The sequence below is a fragment of the Centruroides vittatus genome, unplaced genomic scaffold (genome assembly GCF_030686945.1).
Source record: "Centruroides vittatus isolate TY-2023 unplaced genomic scaffold, ASM3068694v2 contig_543, whole genome shotgun sequence".
Lineage (NCBI taxonomy): Eukaryota > Metazoa > Arthropoda > Arachnida > Scorpiones > Buthidae > Centruroides > Centruroides vittatus.
The window spans coordinates 84,269-103,789 of NW_027122319.1; the positions used below are offsets into that span (position 1 = coordinate 84,269).

General features: G+C 32.9%; 3 protein-coding genes across 3 annotated transcripts; 1 reads left to right on the forward strand and 2 right to left on the reverse strand.

The window, feature by feature from the left end:
• The first annotated feature begins 1,998 nt into the window (after nt 1–1,998).
• Nucleotides 1,999–3,210, forward strand: LOC136978473 (uncharacterized). The gene has a single exon (XM_067274184.1). The coding sequence runs from the start codon at nt 1,999–2,001 to the stop codon at nt 3,208–3,210; it is 1,212 nt and encodes a 403-aa protein (XP_067130285.1).
• A 3,123-nt stretch (nt 3,211–6,333) lies between these two features.
• Nucleotides 6,334–6,873, reverse strand: LOC136978474 (uncharacterized). Its single transcript, XM_067274185.1, has one exon. It carries the CDS (start codon nt 6,871–6,873, stop codon nt 6,334–6,336), a length of 540 nt encoding a protein of 179 aa, XP_067130286.1.
• Nucleotides 6,874–12,137: 5,264 nt separating this feature from the next.
• On the reverse strand, nt 12,138–13,082 carry LOC136978475 (uncharacterized). The gene has a single exon (XM_067274186.1). The coding sequence runs from the start codon at nt 13,080–13,082 to the stop codon at nt 12,138–12,140; it is 945 nt and encodes a 314-aa protein (XP_067130287.1).
• Between the last annotated feature and the right edge of the window lie 6,439 nt (nt 13,083–19,521).

The following is a 19,521-nucleotide window of genomic DNA, read 5'->3' on the forward strand; positions in this document are numbered from 1 at the left end:
GGGCCATCTCCTATAAGGCCGGCTTTGGTCGCGTTCCTGACTTTTTTTCTGTCTTCCCGGATTGGCTGTCTTCCATAAGGCCGCTTCTTCGGTCGCTGTGTGATCACTTCTCCTGTTTCTTCTGGAGTACGAAGTCACATATGAACTACACACTCCTCTAGCTGAAAGAAAAGAAAGAAAGAAAGAATCTTCTGCGAAGTATAAGATGACAGTAGTATATATGAGGAAGATTCTGGGATAATTTGTTAAACATTTAAGACTATAACTTTTATCGTAGTAACGCTCAACATTTCGAGGGAAAGACATCAACCAGGGGCTAAAAATGGCAATAACCTTTGAATCGTTCGAGCGATTCTACGATATTTGCATTTTAAAAGCTCTCGTAGACATTAAAACCACGCCTATTTTTGTTGCCCCTTCGGATATACTTTACCGCGAAATGTGAGCGAGCGTTTTTACAATACGATGAACGAGCGATTGTAGAATAATTCGCCGATATTTTTAATATTATATATAACTTTAAGAGATTTTTTGTTTATATATAAACCTCTTAAGAGAATCAATTTTTTTTCTTTATTTAAGAGAATTAATATTATTTTATATATATAACTTTAGTATTTAAGATATTTTTTTCGTTAAGCTGACGCTATCTGTTGGCAAAATATTAAACTGCATTTTTTTTAATTCCTTCGAAATTTCGAAGGCGATTAAAAAAATAACAAACAGCGCAAACCGTCCGTCGCTATTCGGATCGCACCATTTTGCTATTTGAGTTTTATCGATTCTTTACGATATATATATTTTTCTTCCTTTTTTTTTATTTATTTTTATATTTTTTATACTATATTTTTATATTTTTATATATTTATAATCAATATTTTTATATTTTATATATTTTATAAGTTCTTTGTTAAGCTGGTGCCATCTGTCGACAAATTAATTTGTGTCGCGCACTACGATTAAATAAACCATCACAGAAAAAAACACCTTGATGCTGAGAAACGTTTAAATTTAATCAATAAACAAACGTTTTCCGGCCCCACTCCATGAGCCATCGTCAGGCTAACTACATTCGAATACAATTTCGAACAAGCAATTTCAAATTGAAATAAACTACAATAAAAGAACTCACGCGCTACGCTGGATAACGTAAACTAAAACTAATATAAACAACATAGAAAATAATAAAATAAAATATGTCAATGTTACATGTGTACATTGTGAAAATCTATAGTCTATAGTTCTCTAGGCAATCCTTTTGCCGTATCTAATGTATTCCTGTGACTTTTTTAATTAAAAACTTCCAAGCTGATGGTAAAATCGCCGCATCCTTGTAATTTAAGCATTTTTTGGTTAAGCCGGACTTATAAATTTCACATTTTTCGGTTGTAGCCGCAAGTGTCGGCGAATGTATCGGTGTTAAGATCCTGGCTTCATCCCATTTCACCACGGACCCCTCAGTCTGCGCCATTTTTGCTAATGTTGTTGTGCATTTACCCTTCGCCACGTCATATCTGTGTTCCTTAATCCTTTTACTTAGGCTTCTTGTCGTGACCCCGATGTATTCTTTATCAATCTTTAACTGGTCGTTGCTGTACGGTATCGAGTACACACCTGGTTGTTCACTCGGTACTAATTGCATCTTTGTCGTTCCTTAGTAGCCTATATATCGAGGGAGCTCTTTTGTATACAATAGTGCTGTTCATGCGGCCCGCAATACCTTCCATGACCGATGATAGACGTTTATTATACGTGAATTTCGTGATACCGTTTGTCAGATCCCGTTTTTTCTTGTTTACTTTAGGATTCCTGTAAGCGGCAATCAAACGTTCAACAGGCGTTTCAATCAAAACGGCAATCAAGCGTATGCACTCGTATTTATCGGAGTTGATTGGCGATCACCAGTTTGTTACAAAGAACCCGATGAATGTGGTAAAGGAGCTGCAAGGGTTGGCCTTAATGGATAATGAGGTTGGGTCATTAATGGACTTTGAGAGCATGTATCCATTGATCAAACCATCCTCATGTTTTGATGCGCTAATGGAAGTGTTATATAGCTTACATCCAACGGCTGTAGAATACCGTAAGGACCTTGAGATGATGGCAAATCTGGTATGTGTTCAATCGTTTTTCGTTTTCGAGGGTAAAGTCTATAAACAGCTGAAAGGTGTCCCGATGGGCAGCCCAATGTCTGGTTTGCTGTGCGAGTTAGTTGTAAGAAAAATGGAGCGCATCACACTTAACAACTTCAAGGAGGACATAATCATGTATAAAAGGTACGTGGACGATGTGCTGGTTATATGGAGGAACCACGCAAGAATACAACAATTCTTAAGTGCCATGAATTCCAACGATCATGGCCTAAAGCTGAGCTTGGAGCAAGTTAGTAGCGACGAATTACATTTTTTGGACATTAGTATTGCATTTAGGAACGGGTCAATAGATACGAAGGTGTATATCAAACCTACACACGACCCGCTGTATATACCGTCAACATCGAATGATCCTATTACTTATAAGCTCTCAGCGTTTAGAGCTTTAATTAGAAGAGCGTTTCAGTATTGCTCTAACATACTCGATACGATGCGAGAGCTGGATAGAATCAGGCAAGTGGCTAAGGTGTTGGGATTTGGTCCAAGAACTGTTGAACGTTTGATTGCCGCTTACAGGAATCCTAAAGTAAACAAGAAAAAACGGGATCTGACAAACGGTATCACGAAATTCACGTATAATAAACGTCTATCATCGGTCATGGAAGGTATTGCGGGCCGCATGAACAGCACTATTGTATACAAAAGAGCTCCCTCGATATATAGGCTACTAAGGAACGACAAAGATGCAATTAGACCGAGTGAACAACCAGGTGTGTACTCGATACCGTACAGCAACGACCAGTTAAAGATTGATAAAGAATACATCGGGGTCACGACGAGAAGCCTAAGTAAAAGGATTAAGGAACACAGATATGACGTGGCGAAGGGTAAATGCACAACAACGTTAGCAAAAATGGCGCAGACTGAGGGGTCCGTGGTGAAATGGGATGAAGCCAGGATCTTAACACCGATACATTCGCCGACACTTGCGGCTACAACCGAAAAATGTGAAATTTATAAGTCCGGCTTAACCAAAAAATGCTTAAATTACAAGGATGCGGCGATTTTACCATCAGCTTGGAAGTTTTTAATTAAAAAAGTCACAGGAATACATTAGATACGGCAAAAGGATTGCCTAGAGAACTATAGACTATAGATTTTTACAATGTACACATGTAACATTGACATATTTTATTTTATTATTTTCTATGTTGTTTATATTAGTTTTAGTTTACGTTATCCAGCGTAGCGCGTGAGTTCTTTTTTTGTAGTTTATTTCAATTTGAAATTGCTTGTTCGAAATTGTATTCGAATGTAGTTAGCCTGACGATGGCTCATGGAGTGGGCCGAAAACGTTTGTTTTTGATTAAATTTAAACGTTCTCAGCATCAAGGTGTTTTTTGTCTTATGATTTAATAGAGTCTGAGTGAAGTTAGACGATTAAATAAACGACACACAATTTTCTCTCTTGTTTTTTTTATTTGAAATACAAGCTAAATGATATTATAATAATTAAAAAAACAAAGAAATATAAAAAAGTTATAATAAAAAAATGATGTATAATATGTATATAATGTATGATGTATATAATGTATAATAAAAAATATAGATGAGTAGATGGGATCTCTGTCAAATGTATCTAAAAAAACAATAAATATTATGTTGTATATTTATTTTTAAAAAAATTTTTATTATAAATAGTTTAAATTAGAAATTAAAAGTAGATTGTAAGGAAAATCCGCAAGAAAAAAAAGCAGAGGGCGTTAGTTGTTCTCTTTTTCGAAACAAAGAAGATTGTCAAACAAAGAAAGATGCTTAGTCATTGTGTCTAAATGCAACTGTTGCTTTTTGACTTACAATTGTTTTAAATATAAGAGACGATCAATAGGATTAGTCGATGTATCGCTATCAAGCGCGTCTATAAGAAACGCGAAGGTAAGAAGTTTAAGATTAAAATTATAAAAAGTGAATTAAAGCTATAAAAAAAAGTTTAAGAACTAGCTTTAGGAAGCATTAGCTTAAATTTATTTCGAATATTAAAAAACTAAAAAATGAGCTTATGCCTAGACACCAGTCTTTCTTTGCTTCGAAAAAGCTTGCGGAATATTCTTACATCTATTATTTAAAATTTTATATAAAGTTTTTTGAAAAACTTACCTTCTATTGGTCTTTTTAAATAATATCAATTTTTTATTTTCCATTTTTATTATTATATGTTTGAGGCCTACATAAAGAATATTAATAGTTTTTTTAAATTGAGCATTTAAATTAATTAGATTACAATAGGTTTTTCCGTTATAATAAATCGTTTCTTTTTTGCATATGTTGATTTTAATTTCGGATTCAATGTTAAGGGTTGATGTTACTGGTGGTTAAACGAAAATAAATATTATCTATCGGAATATCCGATGATTCTGAAAAATTACGAAATACTTTTTTTAAAAAAATATAATTAAATAAAAATTTTTTTACTAAAATATAAAAAAGATAATTACCATTGCGCTTCATAATTTTCCATGTCTCCTTTATGAAAAAAACATATTTGATGATCTTCCTCTTCAAAGTTCTTTAATATTTGAATCGTATCCCACGATTCATTTACCATATGACTTTCCTTCATAGACACATTCCTTCGAAATTTAATTCATAGTTTGTAAAGTATTTCGTTTCTAATATTGACACATTTGACAAGAGATCTCATCTTGGAGGGGTTAAAAAATTGGGTAAAAGCGAAAGTATTTATACTCTAGGTTTATTTAATATATGCGTTCACTTTCGCTAGTCCCCATCTTAGCCTACGGCATCAAAGTCGCGTCTTATCTGTTCCCCTCTATCTTTTTACATTCTAGGTCAAAGTTAGGCCTCCTAATTCAAAGTCAAGAATTCGAGGTGACCCGATTCCCACACAAAGCGACTAATGTTTTATAGTTTCAATTAAAAAACACATTTTTTTAAGTTTTAAAAAAATTTTATTTGAGTAAACTAATGCTACATTGGTTACATTTAATGAATATATTTGGTGGTATTTTACCAAAACGAAAATTATTGCGTACAAAAGCTGATTACATAGTTATCATTAAAATATTTAGTATTAGGCTGAAGTATTTTTAAGTCTTGGTTTCTCGATATTTTGTAGAGAAAAAATAAGCAAAAGTATCCGCACGTAGAGCTATACGGACCTTGGAGCGTTCTTCGATTCCAGCGTAACTCCTTGGAATTCTGTCTTATGAACTTTATAATTTTCGGGATTTTTGGCGCTAGGCCGTATGAGTCAAAATAATAACAAGTTGAATTTCGGAAAAATAGAGCTATCCAGTGTCGTCCGGGATTTTTGCTGTTCTCCGTATTAACGATAAAGCTTCTCTTCTTTCCGATTGTTTGAGGTAATAAATCCGACGGATAGACGCCTCCGAATGTCTTGCTAATTTCGGAATCACCTAATGCCAGTTTCCAGAGCGTAATCGTATCCATTATTTGTTTAGTAGTCGACGTAAATGTTTCGCGATCGATCGATTTCTATTGTATTACGATATTCTAAGAAGCATATGACGTTAACTGTTTCTGGCAAAGGTCTTTTGAACTTTAAATCGAAACTAACATTTCCATGCGTCAACACAGAGGTATGATTTTCGAATGCAACGCGATCGGGAGTTAGGTCGAACACGTAGAACATGTATCCTTGAGCGTAATCGGAATACGATATATTAGCAAATTTTCCGTAGGGAATTCCCCCTATTTCTTTGAATAATGTTGTGTAACTTCGTGCGTAGGATTTTGCATCGAAGTCTGGGCAGTACAGATTGGGCGGGATTAAAATCGAATCTTTTATAACAGAAATATAGTTTAAGTCGAAATTTTCAAAATTGAAAGGATTTAAATCGATCTGTCCATTAAAAGCGTTATTTCACACCAATCCGATTATAATTCTTTTCAGAATTTGACCGATTATCGCATTCGAAATATTTGAACTTAAAATCCCTTTACTTAATGTAAATACTTTAATATTAACTCGTCGATAAGGCATTTTAATTACAGAATTTTCTAATGTTTTTTCCATTCCAACTAAGATGCTAGGACTTACTTCTATTCTATTTATTTTTAACGTAATATTTTTTAGTCGAATCTGATAATTATCGGCTGTTGCCATTAGAGCGAAAGCGTCTTTTGAACGTTCCAATTTTATCCGGACGTCTACGCCGTTTATCAATAATTTAGGTTGATTAATAAAATCAAAATGAAGTCATCCGTATAAATCTAATACTTGGCTTTTGCTGCTTTTCTTAAACCTGGCGACTAATCCTTCATTCTTGCCGTCTTTAATCGGGTTGGTTTCGTTTAAAAATCCGGCGGTGTCTTTGTAGAAGAAAGAGCTGGTTAAATAGGTTTTTTGCGCTTCTTCAAAGAAAAATAATAGATTTTCTATTATCGCTTTATATGGGTAATTAACGTGCGTAGATATAGTTTTATCATTAAATATCGTAGTACATTGAGAGAACATCGAATGCAATAAATTATTCACAGGTGTTACTAAGTCGGTATCGAGAGTAGAAGTTCCATTTTGTTTAGCAACAGTAACTTGCGCATTAATCGAAATACTGCTCAAATCTATTAAGTTTTCTCCCGAGCCGAGGATTAGAAATTCTATAAGAGATTTCTGATCAGTTATCGAAGCGATGGGATGTAGAATAGCCTCGGTAGTATTTAAAATCGCCAACTGGGTCAGAATAGTTTTAAAAAAATCTAGTTCCGATTTTAAACACGGGCAGGAGAAAGGATTCATTTTTTTAGGAGAAAATATCCACTACTTTCCTCTTCTTAGTATTCTTTCGTTTTAAGCTTTTTCTTAGACGTTTTCGTTTTTTACCCGATCCGCTTTGAATTTTTTGAATGACGTCATCTTTTATTTCTCGACCTGCTTGATTAATTCTCGATAGAGCCGAGTCTTTTAACGATTTTCCCGTGAGTATATCCGATCCAATATCTTTTGCTATATTTAACGCTTTTTTTCCAATATATCGACCCGCATGTTTTAATATTAGTATTGCTTCGCGAAAAATTGATCCGAAAAATCCATAACCACGTTGAATCGGCCGACTTTTAAAGTACGGTCCTCTTCCCCATTGAGGAGTAACATAAGGGGTGTGAGGAAATATAGAATCGGGATATCCTCCCGTCTGCGAACGATAATAACTAATACAGTCCTCCGGTTTAAGCTTCATTTTATCAAATAACCGATTCGTTAATGAATCCGGTTTTTATATACTTTTTCGACGAAAACACAATACCAAAAGCGTTTTTCCCGAAGTAAATATGACGTTTTCACCTGTTGATGTGCATATGTCTACGGTTATAGTCTCGATATAATTCGATCGAAGAGGGAAAAATAACAGAGTATTATAAATTTTAACGATTTGTTGATCTTTTTCTCCCATAACTGGAATTACTCGGAATAGTGGGGCAGAAGTATCGCCTACGTGATGCGATTCTATTAAATTAGAATATACAAATATTTCTGTTATTCCAGCGTTTAATTCTAAGGGATAAGTTCCCACAAATTCTCCTTTGGAATATTCTAATCGATCGAAGCCTAATATATCTTTTAATTGACTATTAAATTTTACGGAAGTTTCTCGAGGAACTTTCAATAATAACTTTTTATCGGGAAGCGATTTAAAACTGATTGAGTGAAATGATTTAAGAAATTCTCTTTGTCCATATAATCCAATCGGTATACGCGTCGTATTTTCGACGTTTTCGATTTTTACTTTATCTATATATCTATTTTTTTCGATTAATGTAATAAATTCTTCTTTAAAATCGGTAAAAGATGAATTATATCGAATCTTTTCATCTTTTCCTCTTACAATATATTGTTTTTAATACTCTAGATTTAGAGCCGAAAGAAATGTAGGAGCATCTTGATTTATGCGTAATTCGCAATCTTGAGCGATCTGAATCGACACAAAGCCGTCTTCTTTGTTATAAGAAAATTTAATAAGACCATCCTTTCCTAATTCTTTTAAATTATTCGTAATAGTCTCGAATATATTACTTGATTTGTTCTCTCCTATAGGATATAACGGAATTAGTGTAGTCAAATCATCAGTTTTTACTTTAATCAACTTCGTCTCTTTAGAAATTATGTTGTAAGTATTATTTTCGCTAGTTATATTAAACCACGAACGAGGTATTATTATCTGGGACAATGCCGCTTCCCACGACCCGCTTAAATTTATTGGTGGATTAATTTTCGATGTGAAGGACGATTGAGTATTTTTTGGAAAATAGTCCATACTCGCCGTACTGATAAGCATAACATAAAATCTATCCATTTTTGACTTTCTGCAGTTCTTCGTTATAAAATCGACCCGTAATCGTCTGGTTGTTGTAATCTTTTAACACATAAGTGACAGGTGTCGTCAGAAATCGGTTTTTTATATAGAAAACCTCTTTACTCCATCCTGCCAAATATCCTCTAGAAAACGTTTTACGTTTCTTAGAAATTCTAACTTTATCATTAATTTTATATTTATATTTTATTTTCATTTTACCGTAAAGTCGATTAAAAATTTGTAAATGGTGTTTAGGTTTCACCTCGGCCGGAGGCATTCCTATTGGTTCGATGTTTACTATAATTATATGCATTCACCAAATCATTTAATTTATCAATATATTTATTAGAATTTCGATAGGTAATAAGGCGATAAATTTTAATTTTTAAAGTTTTATTAAACCGTTCTATGACCGACGCTTTCGTTTCGGAATGAGTATAATAATGATTTATTTAAAGTTTTTTAAATAAATCCTTAATACCAGAATTCATAAACTCTTTCCCTTTATCGGTATGTATCATCCTAGGTATTACTTTTCTAAATATTTTTTGAAATGCTTTTTTTATCGTTTTGGGTTTTTTGTCTTTTACCGGAATTACATACGCATATTTAGAAACACGTCGATAGTTGCTAATAAATATTTTATTCCATTATTATCTTTCGAAAATTGTCGAACATCCATAAGATCCGACTGGAGTAGTTCTCCTTGATATAAAGCTTTGGTTTTACGTCGCTTATAATTTTTTCGTACAGGTTTATGCAACGTATGCGTGTCTTAAGTCGATAGCCATTGTTCGACAGATTATCTAGGCAACTTTGTCGCTTTTATTAGTCTCGTTACGCCGCCAAACGATGCTGGATGAGATGGATTATAATAAATAGAGCTTAATAATCTTTCCATGAAATATGTTTTCTTTTAGACGAGGCAATCCGTTTAGAAATTTTCGTAGACGAAAAACTTTTTTTTTTCTTTCACTAGTAATTGATCGTATCGAAGGCGGCGGAATCGATGGCGTTCGAAAACGAAGTATGGGCGATTCTTCTATTCTTAATCGACTCGATAGCGCCTTATTTCCTACCCATTCTCTAGGAATATTAGATTTAATAATCGCTTGATAAAATTCGTTAAATCCGATGGGCACGATGGAAGATTTACGATTGCGCATTGAATGCGACATCAGATACGCTATATGGGAATTAATTATTGGCTCATTATTTACCAGAAATTTTCCTTTTTCGTTCCAGTCGTATTGATATTGCTTTAGTAATTGAATGATATGCAGAACATATTTTTGATATGGCAGCGTGACAGAAACTGATGTCTGATCTTCGATAGTCAACGGTTTTGTCGGTTCTAACAATGGTTGCGATTCTTTGATTGTTTCTGATACCATCGAGACTCGAATCGGTTCTTTGGGTGCGTGAATAGTTTGTTTAAATCTCGAAATTAGTTGACTTAATAATTTAACTTTCAAATCATCCGATAAAGTACTTTCTTTTAATAAATCTTGGATATTATCATGCAATCGTATTTCCGGTTTTTGCAGTTGATATTTACGTACTAATTTAGGTGGTACTAACGCCATTCGTTGAGCCATTTTTTTTATAATCCAAAAATTCTTTTAGCTAATGATATTATTGGATCTAAAATCGCCCCTAAAAATTCTCCCGATTGATTTATTAAAATCGTTTTTTGCTTGGAGACCTATTTTTTTATTTGCGAGTTTTCGAATACATTTTTTATATTTTTTAAATTTATTAATGTTTACTGGTACTCGGCCTTGCAGCGTATTATCGCAAATTTCGCATATGACTTTTATCTGATCGGGCAATGCTTCTTTTAACAAAGCTTTTTTCTGAGCGGGTGTTGCCTTTGCTAGCACATTTAACAAATGATAATTGTTTCTGATATTCTTCATTTTTGTAGAATATAAACCCAATACACGCCTTGATTGTCGGGGAAACACAAATCTCGTAAACACAATTTTTTATCGGTCAACGGATTGGAAATCGATAAACAAATAACTGTACGGTTTGGATGTCGCGCTTAAATATGAATCTTTAAAGTAGGGCATTTTGCCTATAAACGCTTGACGAGTGAGACAGTTGATTCGGCTTTTATCTCTATTATTCTTAAATAAAATCAAATAATGAGTATTTAAACTAATATCTCTCATTATTTTATTACGAGGAAATAAATTCTGCATTATCAATATAACGCTTATAAAAACACTACACTCATGACACCTTATAAATTTGCAGCCGTGTTTATTCGGTACAAACGAACGTTTTCGGTCGTGTTTAATGACCTTCTTCAGGAAATATCCAAAACAAATTCGAACACAACGAAAATCTGCAAAAACGAACAAACTTCGGAACGTTTTTTAAAAATATTCTAAAGAGAATTGCGTGCGCCATCTCTACATCGATGCGTATTAAATAACACATTACATGAGAATAAAATAAAAATAAATAACAGACAATAAAAGTAATATGCGCCTTGGAGACATTAACCCTTTCCCGGCCAGGGTACCGATCTATCGTTACCCTATTCGTTTAGCAAAACGGCCAGGGTACCGATTGATCGTTACCCTGTTAACAATCGATTTTTATAAAATTTATCGACAACAGATGTCAGCACTTGACGGCATCGTCTTGTTTATCGTTCATTCTACATATTTTTGTCCAGGTGGTGTTTTGTCGACTTAAAAAATTTTAATTATCGGTTATTTTTTCTTAATTTTTCATTTTCTGATAATTTTTTATTTTATTTTTAGCATATTCATGCAATAATATTACTATAATAAGTTGATTTATGCTATAATAAGTTTATTCAGCTATAATATGTTAATATATCGTAAATATTTAAGTTATGACCTTCAGTTCTGATATTTTATATATTTTTTTTAATTTTTAATTTTTAATTTTTTTTTAAATCTAAAATATTAGCAAATGTTACATCTATTGCTATTGGTAATCATATGTTTATTACAAAAATATATAGTCTTGTTTGATATGAAATGAATAAAGTATATTAGTTAATTATATTAGATGAAAGCAGAATAAAGTTCAGATTTCAAACAAATGTTTGATATAATGTGCGATAATTTCACAACGAATAAACGTACGTGCATAAATGTAATATCAAATTGTACAGAACAATATTCTACGTCATTCTGGCTCAGTGACAATAAGAATAAAGTAACCAGACAATGTTAATTTTGACAAAAAGTAACAAATTTTCAAGTTTGAATGTCAATTATCATATATTATTTTTTTTTCTCATAAATTTTTCAAACAAACTTTATTGAAAAATGTCGTATTTAAAACTAACTATATTGATAAATATATGTGATTTTTTTCATATGAATCAAATAATAATTTAATTTTTGGTGAATTTTTAAAATAATATTGCCTGATTTACCTATTTTGACCTTGGCCGTTTTACAAAATAAGGGGGCGTGGCAAATGGCAGGGAAAGGGTTAAAAATAAAATACAAACATAAACTATGGTGCAAGCCGAACGGCGCACAGAACATAGGGAAGGAGAGGAGCTGTGCAGAGACAAAAAACTACGGTTTCTGTCCTTGTGTAGGCTTCCGCATATTTGCTTTTCTGAGGTTTACATGTCGCCTGAGCGCCAGGCTGCAGATATTTTACTAGCCTCTCTGAAGTTGATAGATTGTCCTTTTTGGCTTGCTTTGCACATATGTCAAGCTTCTGTATAACGGAGGTGCTTTACGTTGCGAACTGTTTGTACTAATCTTGCTTGGGCCCATTCAGCTTGGACTTCTTGGGGATCTGCCAGGAAGTAAGTCGCCAACGCTGTGCATGGTTGTTCGCTTCTTATATTTCTCTGATGTTCCGCCGGCCTTTCCTTGAGTGATCTTCTGGTAGCTCCGATGTAAAATAGCTTGTTTTGCCTCCGTGTGTCTGTAATAGGGATCCTGTAAACCCCCGGAAGGGAGTTAGTGTCCATGGCGTCTTTATCCGCTCTTAGCAGCTGGTATATAGTGGGATTCCATTTATATATTATTCTTTTGTTTGTGGCAGTTCCTATACGTCTATAGATGCTGCCCAGTTCCGCTCTGTATTCCATCAATGTAAACTCCTCTGTATTTAGGAGGTTTCGCTCCTTATTGCGTGTCGTAATCTCGCTAGTGACAGCTTTAGGACTGATCCCGTTCTTCTGAGCTAGCTTAATGATGTAGTTCATCTCTTCGTTTTTGTCTTGGGTACTACTACAGTGTGTGTGTGCTCGTGCCGCGAGCGCTCGGAATGCTGCGAGTTTGTACGTCGGCGGGTCGTGCGAGTTCCATGGGATAAAGATTGGGTTGTAAGTAGGCTTTCTGTATACCTTAGTACGGAAAGCTCCATGGCTGTCGAGCTGTATAGATAAATCTAGAAAGTGTATAAGCTTATCATTTTCTTGCTCGAGTTCGATCTCGAGGCTGAATTTGTTATCGTTGATGTCCGTTATGAATTGGTGTAAGTTGGGTTTGACATTCCAGAAAACAACCACATCATCGACGTACCTTGCATATGTTAGGATTTGCGTTGCATATTTTGGCAGGAGTGCATTCTCTAGAGTTCTTAGGACCATCTCGCATAAAGTACCTGCCAGGGGGCTACCCATGGCTACACCCTTCTGTTGCATTCCAAACTCGCAGCATTCCGAGCGCTCACGGCACGAGCACACACACACTGTAGTAGTACCCAGGACAAAAACGAAGAGATGAACTACATCATTAAGCTAGCTCAGAAGAACGGGATCAGTCCTAAAGCTGTCACTAGCGAGATTACGACATGCAATAAGGAGCGAAACCTCCTAAATACAGAGGAGTTTACATTGATGGAATACAGAGCGGAACTGGGCAGCATCTATAGACGTATAGGAACTGCCACAAACAAAAGAATAATATATAAACGGAATCCCACTATATACCAGCTGCTAAGAGCGGATAAAGACGCCATGGACACTAACTCCCTTCCGGGGGTTTACAGGATCCCTATTACAGACACACGGAGGCAAAACAAGCTATTTTACATTGGAGCTACCAGAAGATCACTCAAGGAAAGGCTGGCGGAACATCAGAGAAATATAAGAAGCGAACAACCATGCACAGCGTTGGCAACTTACGTCCTGGCAGATCCCCAAGAAGTCCAAGCTGAATGGGCCCAAGCAAGATTAGTACAAACAGTTCGCAACGTAAAGCACCTCCGTTATACAGAAGCTTGGCATATCTGCAAAGCAAGCCAAAAAGACAATCTATCAACTTCAGAGAGGCTAGTAAAATATCTGCAGCCTGGCGCTCAGGCGACATGTAAACCTCAGAAAAGCGGATATGCGGAAGCCTACACAAGGACAGAAACCGTAGTTTTTTGTCTCTGCACAGCTCCTCTCCTTCCCTATGTTCTGTGCGCCGTTCGGCTTGCACCATAGTTTATGTTTGTATTTTATTTTTAATGTCTCCAAGGCGCATATTACTTTTTATTGTCTGTTATTTATTTTTATTTTATTCTCATGTAATGTGTTATTTAATACGCATCGATGTAGAGATGGCGCACGCAATTCTCTTTAGAATGTTTTTAAAAAACGTTCCCGAAGTTTGTTCGTTTTTGCAGATTTTCGTTGTGTTCGAATTTGTTTTGGATATTTTCTGAAGAAGGTCGTTAAACACGACCGAAAACGTTCGTTTGTACCGAATAAACACGGCTGCAAATTTATAAGGTGTCATGAGTGTAGTGTTTTAATAAGATATGCAGTCTACGATGAGTTATAACGCTTATATTTTTATGATGCGATTGAACGGTAAATAATTCCGCAATTTTTTCAGTTATAGAATGCATTAAATCGTCTATAATTATTAAATCTACATTTTCGTCGATACTTTCGGGAATACCGCATTTAAAATGAATATTTTTCTCTTCCACGAACCAAGGTTGATACATCGAGTAACACCATAAAATGCGATTTAATCGTTTTTCATAGATATTTTCATGTAGCATTTTCCGAACTAAAGAAGTTTTTCCAGATTGAGACGGGCCCACGACGATACAACTGGACGAATGTTTTAAACGCATTTTCTGCACAGTAAGTTAAATTCGTTCTTTAATAATTGCACACCATATATTTGTGAGGCAATCCATCGGTCGAAAATCTTCGAATGTCGTATACAGTTCTTCCAGCATTCGTACATTTATGTAAATAAAAGTTTCTACCTAAATGTAAAGAATATTCGCAAGTAGTGTTTTTTATATTAATTTCTTTAAAATCTGATCCTTTTAATAAAACTATAAAAGAAATTGTTAGCGAAAATATTTCTATACAGCTTATAATAACAAAAGCGAGTACTATTTTGCGAGACATGATGATCTAAAATAGCAATTAAAACCGAAATAACTGCTTATTAAATAAAATCAAAAACACTACTGCACATGCGCGAAAACATAAAACCAATCGCGAATTTAAAAATTATTTTATTCGAAAAGATGGCAGGGTGTAGTGACGATATGCTACCCGTGATTCGTTGGACAGCGTTTTGTTCCATTGAAGAGAAATTATTAGTTCCATACGCTTTCTCTAGAACCTTGTTATCCTTGCATCGAGTTAGCAGAAGAATCTGCCAAAGCCTGCGGCTAGAAGCCAACAGTTTCCTCTGACTGTTAAAATTCTATACTCCGTAGATGTTTCGCCCGATGGCTTAGAGCCAAAAACGAAACAGTTCCGTTGGATGCTCACATGCGAAAGAATCTTACCAAACTCCCGCCATACTCATTGAAGAGAAATCTCGACAAAACATTTACGAACTTTGGACGATTGCGCTTTCTGACGCTCTAGAAGCATGACCCCCATCGCGGACTCAACGAAAAGAATATTCCAAAAATGTATTTTGAATACGAAAGTAAAAATAAATAAAATTGCATTTTTTTCTCGAAAATTTTGTGTTTTATTTAATAATATAGCGCAAACCATTAATTGTAAATAATATATATTTTTTAAATTCGTTGATCTAAAAACAAATTGTAGTGTGAGAAAAAATTCGCTGACCTACAAAACAAATTATAACGTAATAAATTCGTTGACCTAAAAAATAAAATGGGTGTGTGAGAAAAAATTCGGCTGACCTAAAAAATAAATGATCACGTGAAAAAAAATTAATTCTGTTAATAACGATATTAAAAAAACATGTCGCAACACGAAAAAATATATAAAAGTTCGAATAATATTTATAAAAAACATGTTGCAACATGAAAAAAAATATAAAAGTTCATTTGTCTAAACGATTGCATCATAAAAAAAGCTTATTGGTCTAAAACAAAACTAATCGATTGCGTCATACAAATTGATTTCGTCATATAAAGCGCTACAAACTAAAATTAAATTAGTATTATATTAATATCGAAGAAGACAAGTCGTATAAAATGGAGACAAGAAAAATAGCCCTGCTCTCTGACGAATTAAATTCGTTGGTTGATTGGAAAGATTTCTCTAAATTAAATTTAACGAGAAGACATAATAAGACGACTTCAAGATAAAGTTGATTGGGATATTATTTCTGAAAAAAATCTTAGTAATGAATTTATTGAAGATTTCCAAGATAAATTAAACTGGAATAAAATATGGAAAAGCAGACATTACTCTCCTACTTTTTTAACCAAGTATACTCATCGAATTAATTGGGATGATGTTTGTCGTTATCAGCAGTTAACAGAAACATTTTTGAGTGAATATTCTGATTATCTAAACTGGGATCTCGTATCTCAATATCAAAAACTGAGTCCTCAATTCATTATAAGTTTTAAAGATTCACTCAATATGCCGCTTGTTTGTAAATATCAACAATTAACCGAAGAAACTATTAAAGAACTTGAAAACCATGTGGATTGGGAGATTATTTCAGAATATCAAGATTTATCCGAAAAATTTATGAAAGATTTTAAACATAAATTGGATTGGTGTAGTCTCATTAGTAATCAGAAACAATTAACAACCAAATTTATAACCGATAATTATCAATTTGTTCTAATTCGTGTTTTGGCAAAAATATGTGAAAGACTTTAATTTTTTTAAATATAATTAATACATTTATACACGTATTTTGTATACTTACTTCTTAATTGATGTAAATGTTTTTTTATTTCAATAAAAAAAATGAAATGAATTGAATATTTCTGTTGTATTTTTTTCTACATTACTTAACACGAATCGGTTATAATGTATTCTCCTCTCCCGGTGTTGGCCTCACATCGGTTCGTTCACTCTTTTACAAAACGAGGTCAAATCAACTCCCCCCAACGATATAAAGACGGGAGGTTTACTTTCTTTAGCTAATTCTTTATCAAGTTTTTTCTCTGCACACGAAAAATATTATTATTTGAAGAAGGAGAAGAAAATCAATAGAAGGTAAGTTTTTTCAAAAAACTTTATATAAATTTTAAATAATAGATGTAAGAATATTTTCGCAAGATTTTTTTTTCGAGAAAGATGAGTGTCTAGGCATTAACTCAATTTAAATTCTTTAGGTTTTTTTTAATATTCGGAATAAATTTAAGCTAATGCTTCCTACAACTAACTCTTAAACTTTTTTTAATAACTTTAATTCGCTTTTATAATTTCAATCTTAAGCTTTTTTTTTCTTGCGAATTTTCTTTAAAAAACTGCTTTCAGTTTTTCAAAATTTCTAATTTAGACTATTTATAATAAATATGCATCATAATATTTATTGTTTTTTAGATGCCCTACTATGTTATAAATCCTACTGAATCCCACTCTACCGAAGTTTAACGACGTTGATCATAAAAGAACTTCACGCATTCTATGGAGCCAATTGTCATATCTTATAATTATTTTAAATTTCATTATTTTTTGTTCTTATTTCTAATAAAAAAAGAGAGAGATGTCGTCGTTTATTTAATCGTTGACGCCGCACGAAAAAATATATAACGTAAAAGAATCGATAAAAAGCAAATATCGCGATTCGATTAGCGAGGGTTCGTGTTGTTTATTTTTTAAATACCTATCTAATTTCGAAGAAAAAAAATAATATATTAAAAAAAATGAAGTTTAATATTTTGTTGACAGATGGATTCAGCTTAACCAAAAAAACTTATATCTCTCTTAAATATTAAAGTTATATATATAAATATTAATTCTCTTAAATAAAACTTTAAAATATTGATTCCCTTAAGAGCTCTTATATATATATATATATATAAAAACTCAACAAAAAATACGTATATATATAAATCTCTTAAAGTTATATTATAAATATTGATTTTCTTAAGACGTATAAAAAACAGCGAATCTCTACGTATATATAAAAAACCGACCTATATAAAAACAACGAATCTCTTCGTATATAAAAAACACCTTCCTAATTTCAAAGGGAAGAAAAATATTTTGTCAACAGTTGGTGCCAGCTTAACAAAAAACTTATATATAAAAATAAAAATATATAAATATAAAAAAATAAAATAAAAATATTGATTCTCTTAAGATGAGTTAACAAAAAAAAACTTATATAAAGTATACTAATAAAAGAAAGAAAAAATCGATGAAAAAAATATATATATCGTAAAAGAATCGATAAAAAGCAAACAGCACTCGTGATCGTCGTCGCGACACACAATTAATTTGTTGACAGATGGTGCCGGCTTAACAAAAAAACTTATAAAATATAAAAATAAAAATATATAAATATAAAATAAAAGAAATATTGATTCTCTTAAGATGACTTAACAAAAAAATCTTATATAAAAAAGTATAGTAATAAAAGAAAGGAAACATCGATGAAAAAAATAACATATTGTAAAAAAATCGATAAAAAACAAATATCACGATCCGATTAGCGATGCACAGTTCCTGCTGTTATTTTTTTAAATCACCTTCGTAATTTCGAAGGATTAAAAAAAATGCAGTTTAATATTTTGCCAACAGATGGACAGCAGCTTAACAAAAAAATATCTTAAATATTAAAGTTATATATATATAAAATTATATTAATTCTCTTTAATAAAGAAAATATTGATTCTCTTAAGAGATCTATATATAAACAAAAAATCTCTTGAAAAAACTATATATAAAAAAATATTGGCGAATTATTCTACAATCGCTCGTTTGTCGTATTGTAAAAAACGCTCGCTCACATTTCGCGGTGTAGTATATCCGAAGGGGCAACAAAAATGGGCGTGGTTTTAATGTGTACGAGAGCTTTTGGAATGCTAATATCGTAGAATCGCTCGAACGATTCAACGGTTATTGCCATTTTTACCCCTGGTCGACGTCTTTCCCTCGAAATGCTGAGCGTTACTATGATAAAAGTTATAAAGTCTTAAAAGTTTAACAAATTATCCCAGAATCTCTCTCATATATACTACTGATGACTATAATGTTGAAGCTTTCCCGCTAAACCCTAAAAATTTTCTTAAATTATTTTATTAATCCAGTCAAATTTAAATAATATAAAATGTCTAGATCTGTTTAATAAAAATTATCACAAATATTATTACAAATATGCAAATTAGATATGCGATAGATCACTGGGAAATCTCCTGCCAAGATAAAAATAGCTTTTGGTCATGTGATCACCAAGAAATATGAAGAAATGTGTCTAAAATTTAATGTTTGTGTACAAATTATTAAATTTCAACTAATCTCATCAAAGACAATAGAATAATTTTCAGATCATATAAATTCTACAATAAATAATTATTTCTTCGAAAGAAGTTGATATACACGAATAAATAATAATTATCCTCTTAACAGTGAAGGACGAGAATAGTCGTCCAAGACGATCGAGTGGCAGTGGTGAAGGACGACTATAGTCGTTAAAAAATTCTTATAAAATACCTGGACCATTTCGTGAAGTCGTAGAATTTTCACGAGTAGTTGGGTTCTCCAACTTTGTTTTGGAATATCCTTTAGTTCTCGAGAAATTACAATAAAAAAGAGAAAATTAAAATAAATATGAAATTTTAGACGGCCATCTATCGACATAAATCGAATTTAAATTTCCCGCCGTCATCTGATTGGTTAAAAAAATTAATATTCCTAATTGGCTCGCGTCAGAAAAAAGTAGGTGTGACTTCTGTAA

Bases quoted from the DNA above. Each gene is read 5' to 3' on its own strand.
- LOC136978473 (XM_067274184.1), top strand. From the start codon at position 1,999: ATGTATCCATTGATCAAACCATCCTCATGTTTTGATGCGCTAATGGAA.
- LOC136978474 (XM_067274185.1), bottom strand. From the start codon at position 6,873: ATGAATCCTTTCTCCTGCCCGTGTTTAAAATCGGAACTAGATTTTTTT.
- LOC136978475 (XM_067274186.1), bottom strand. From the start codon at position 13,082: ATGCAACAGAAGGGTGTAGCCATGGGTAGCCCCCTGGCAGGTACTTTA.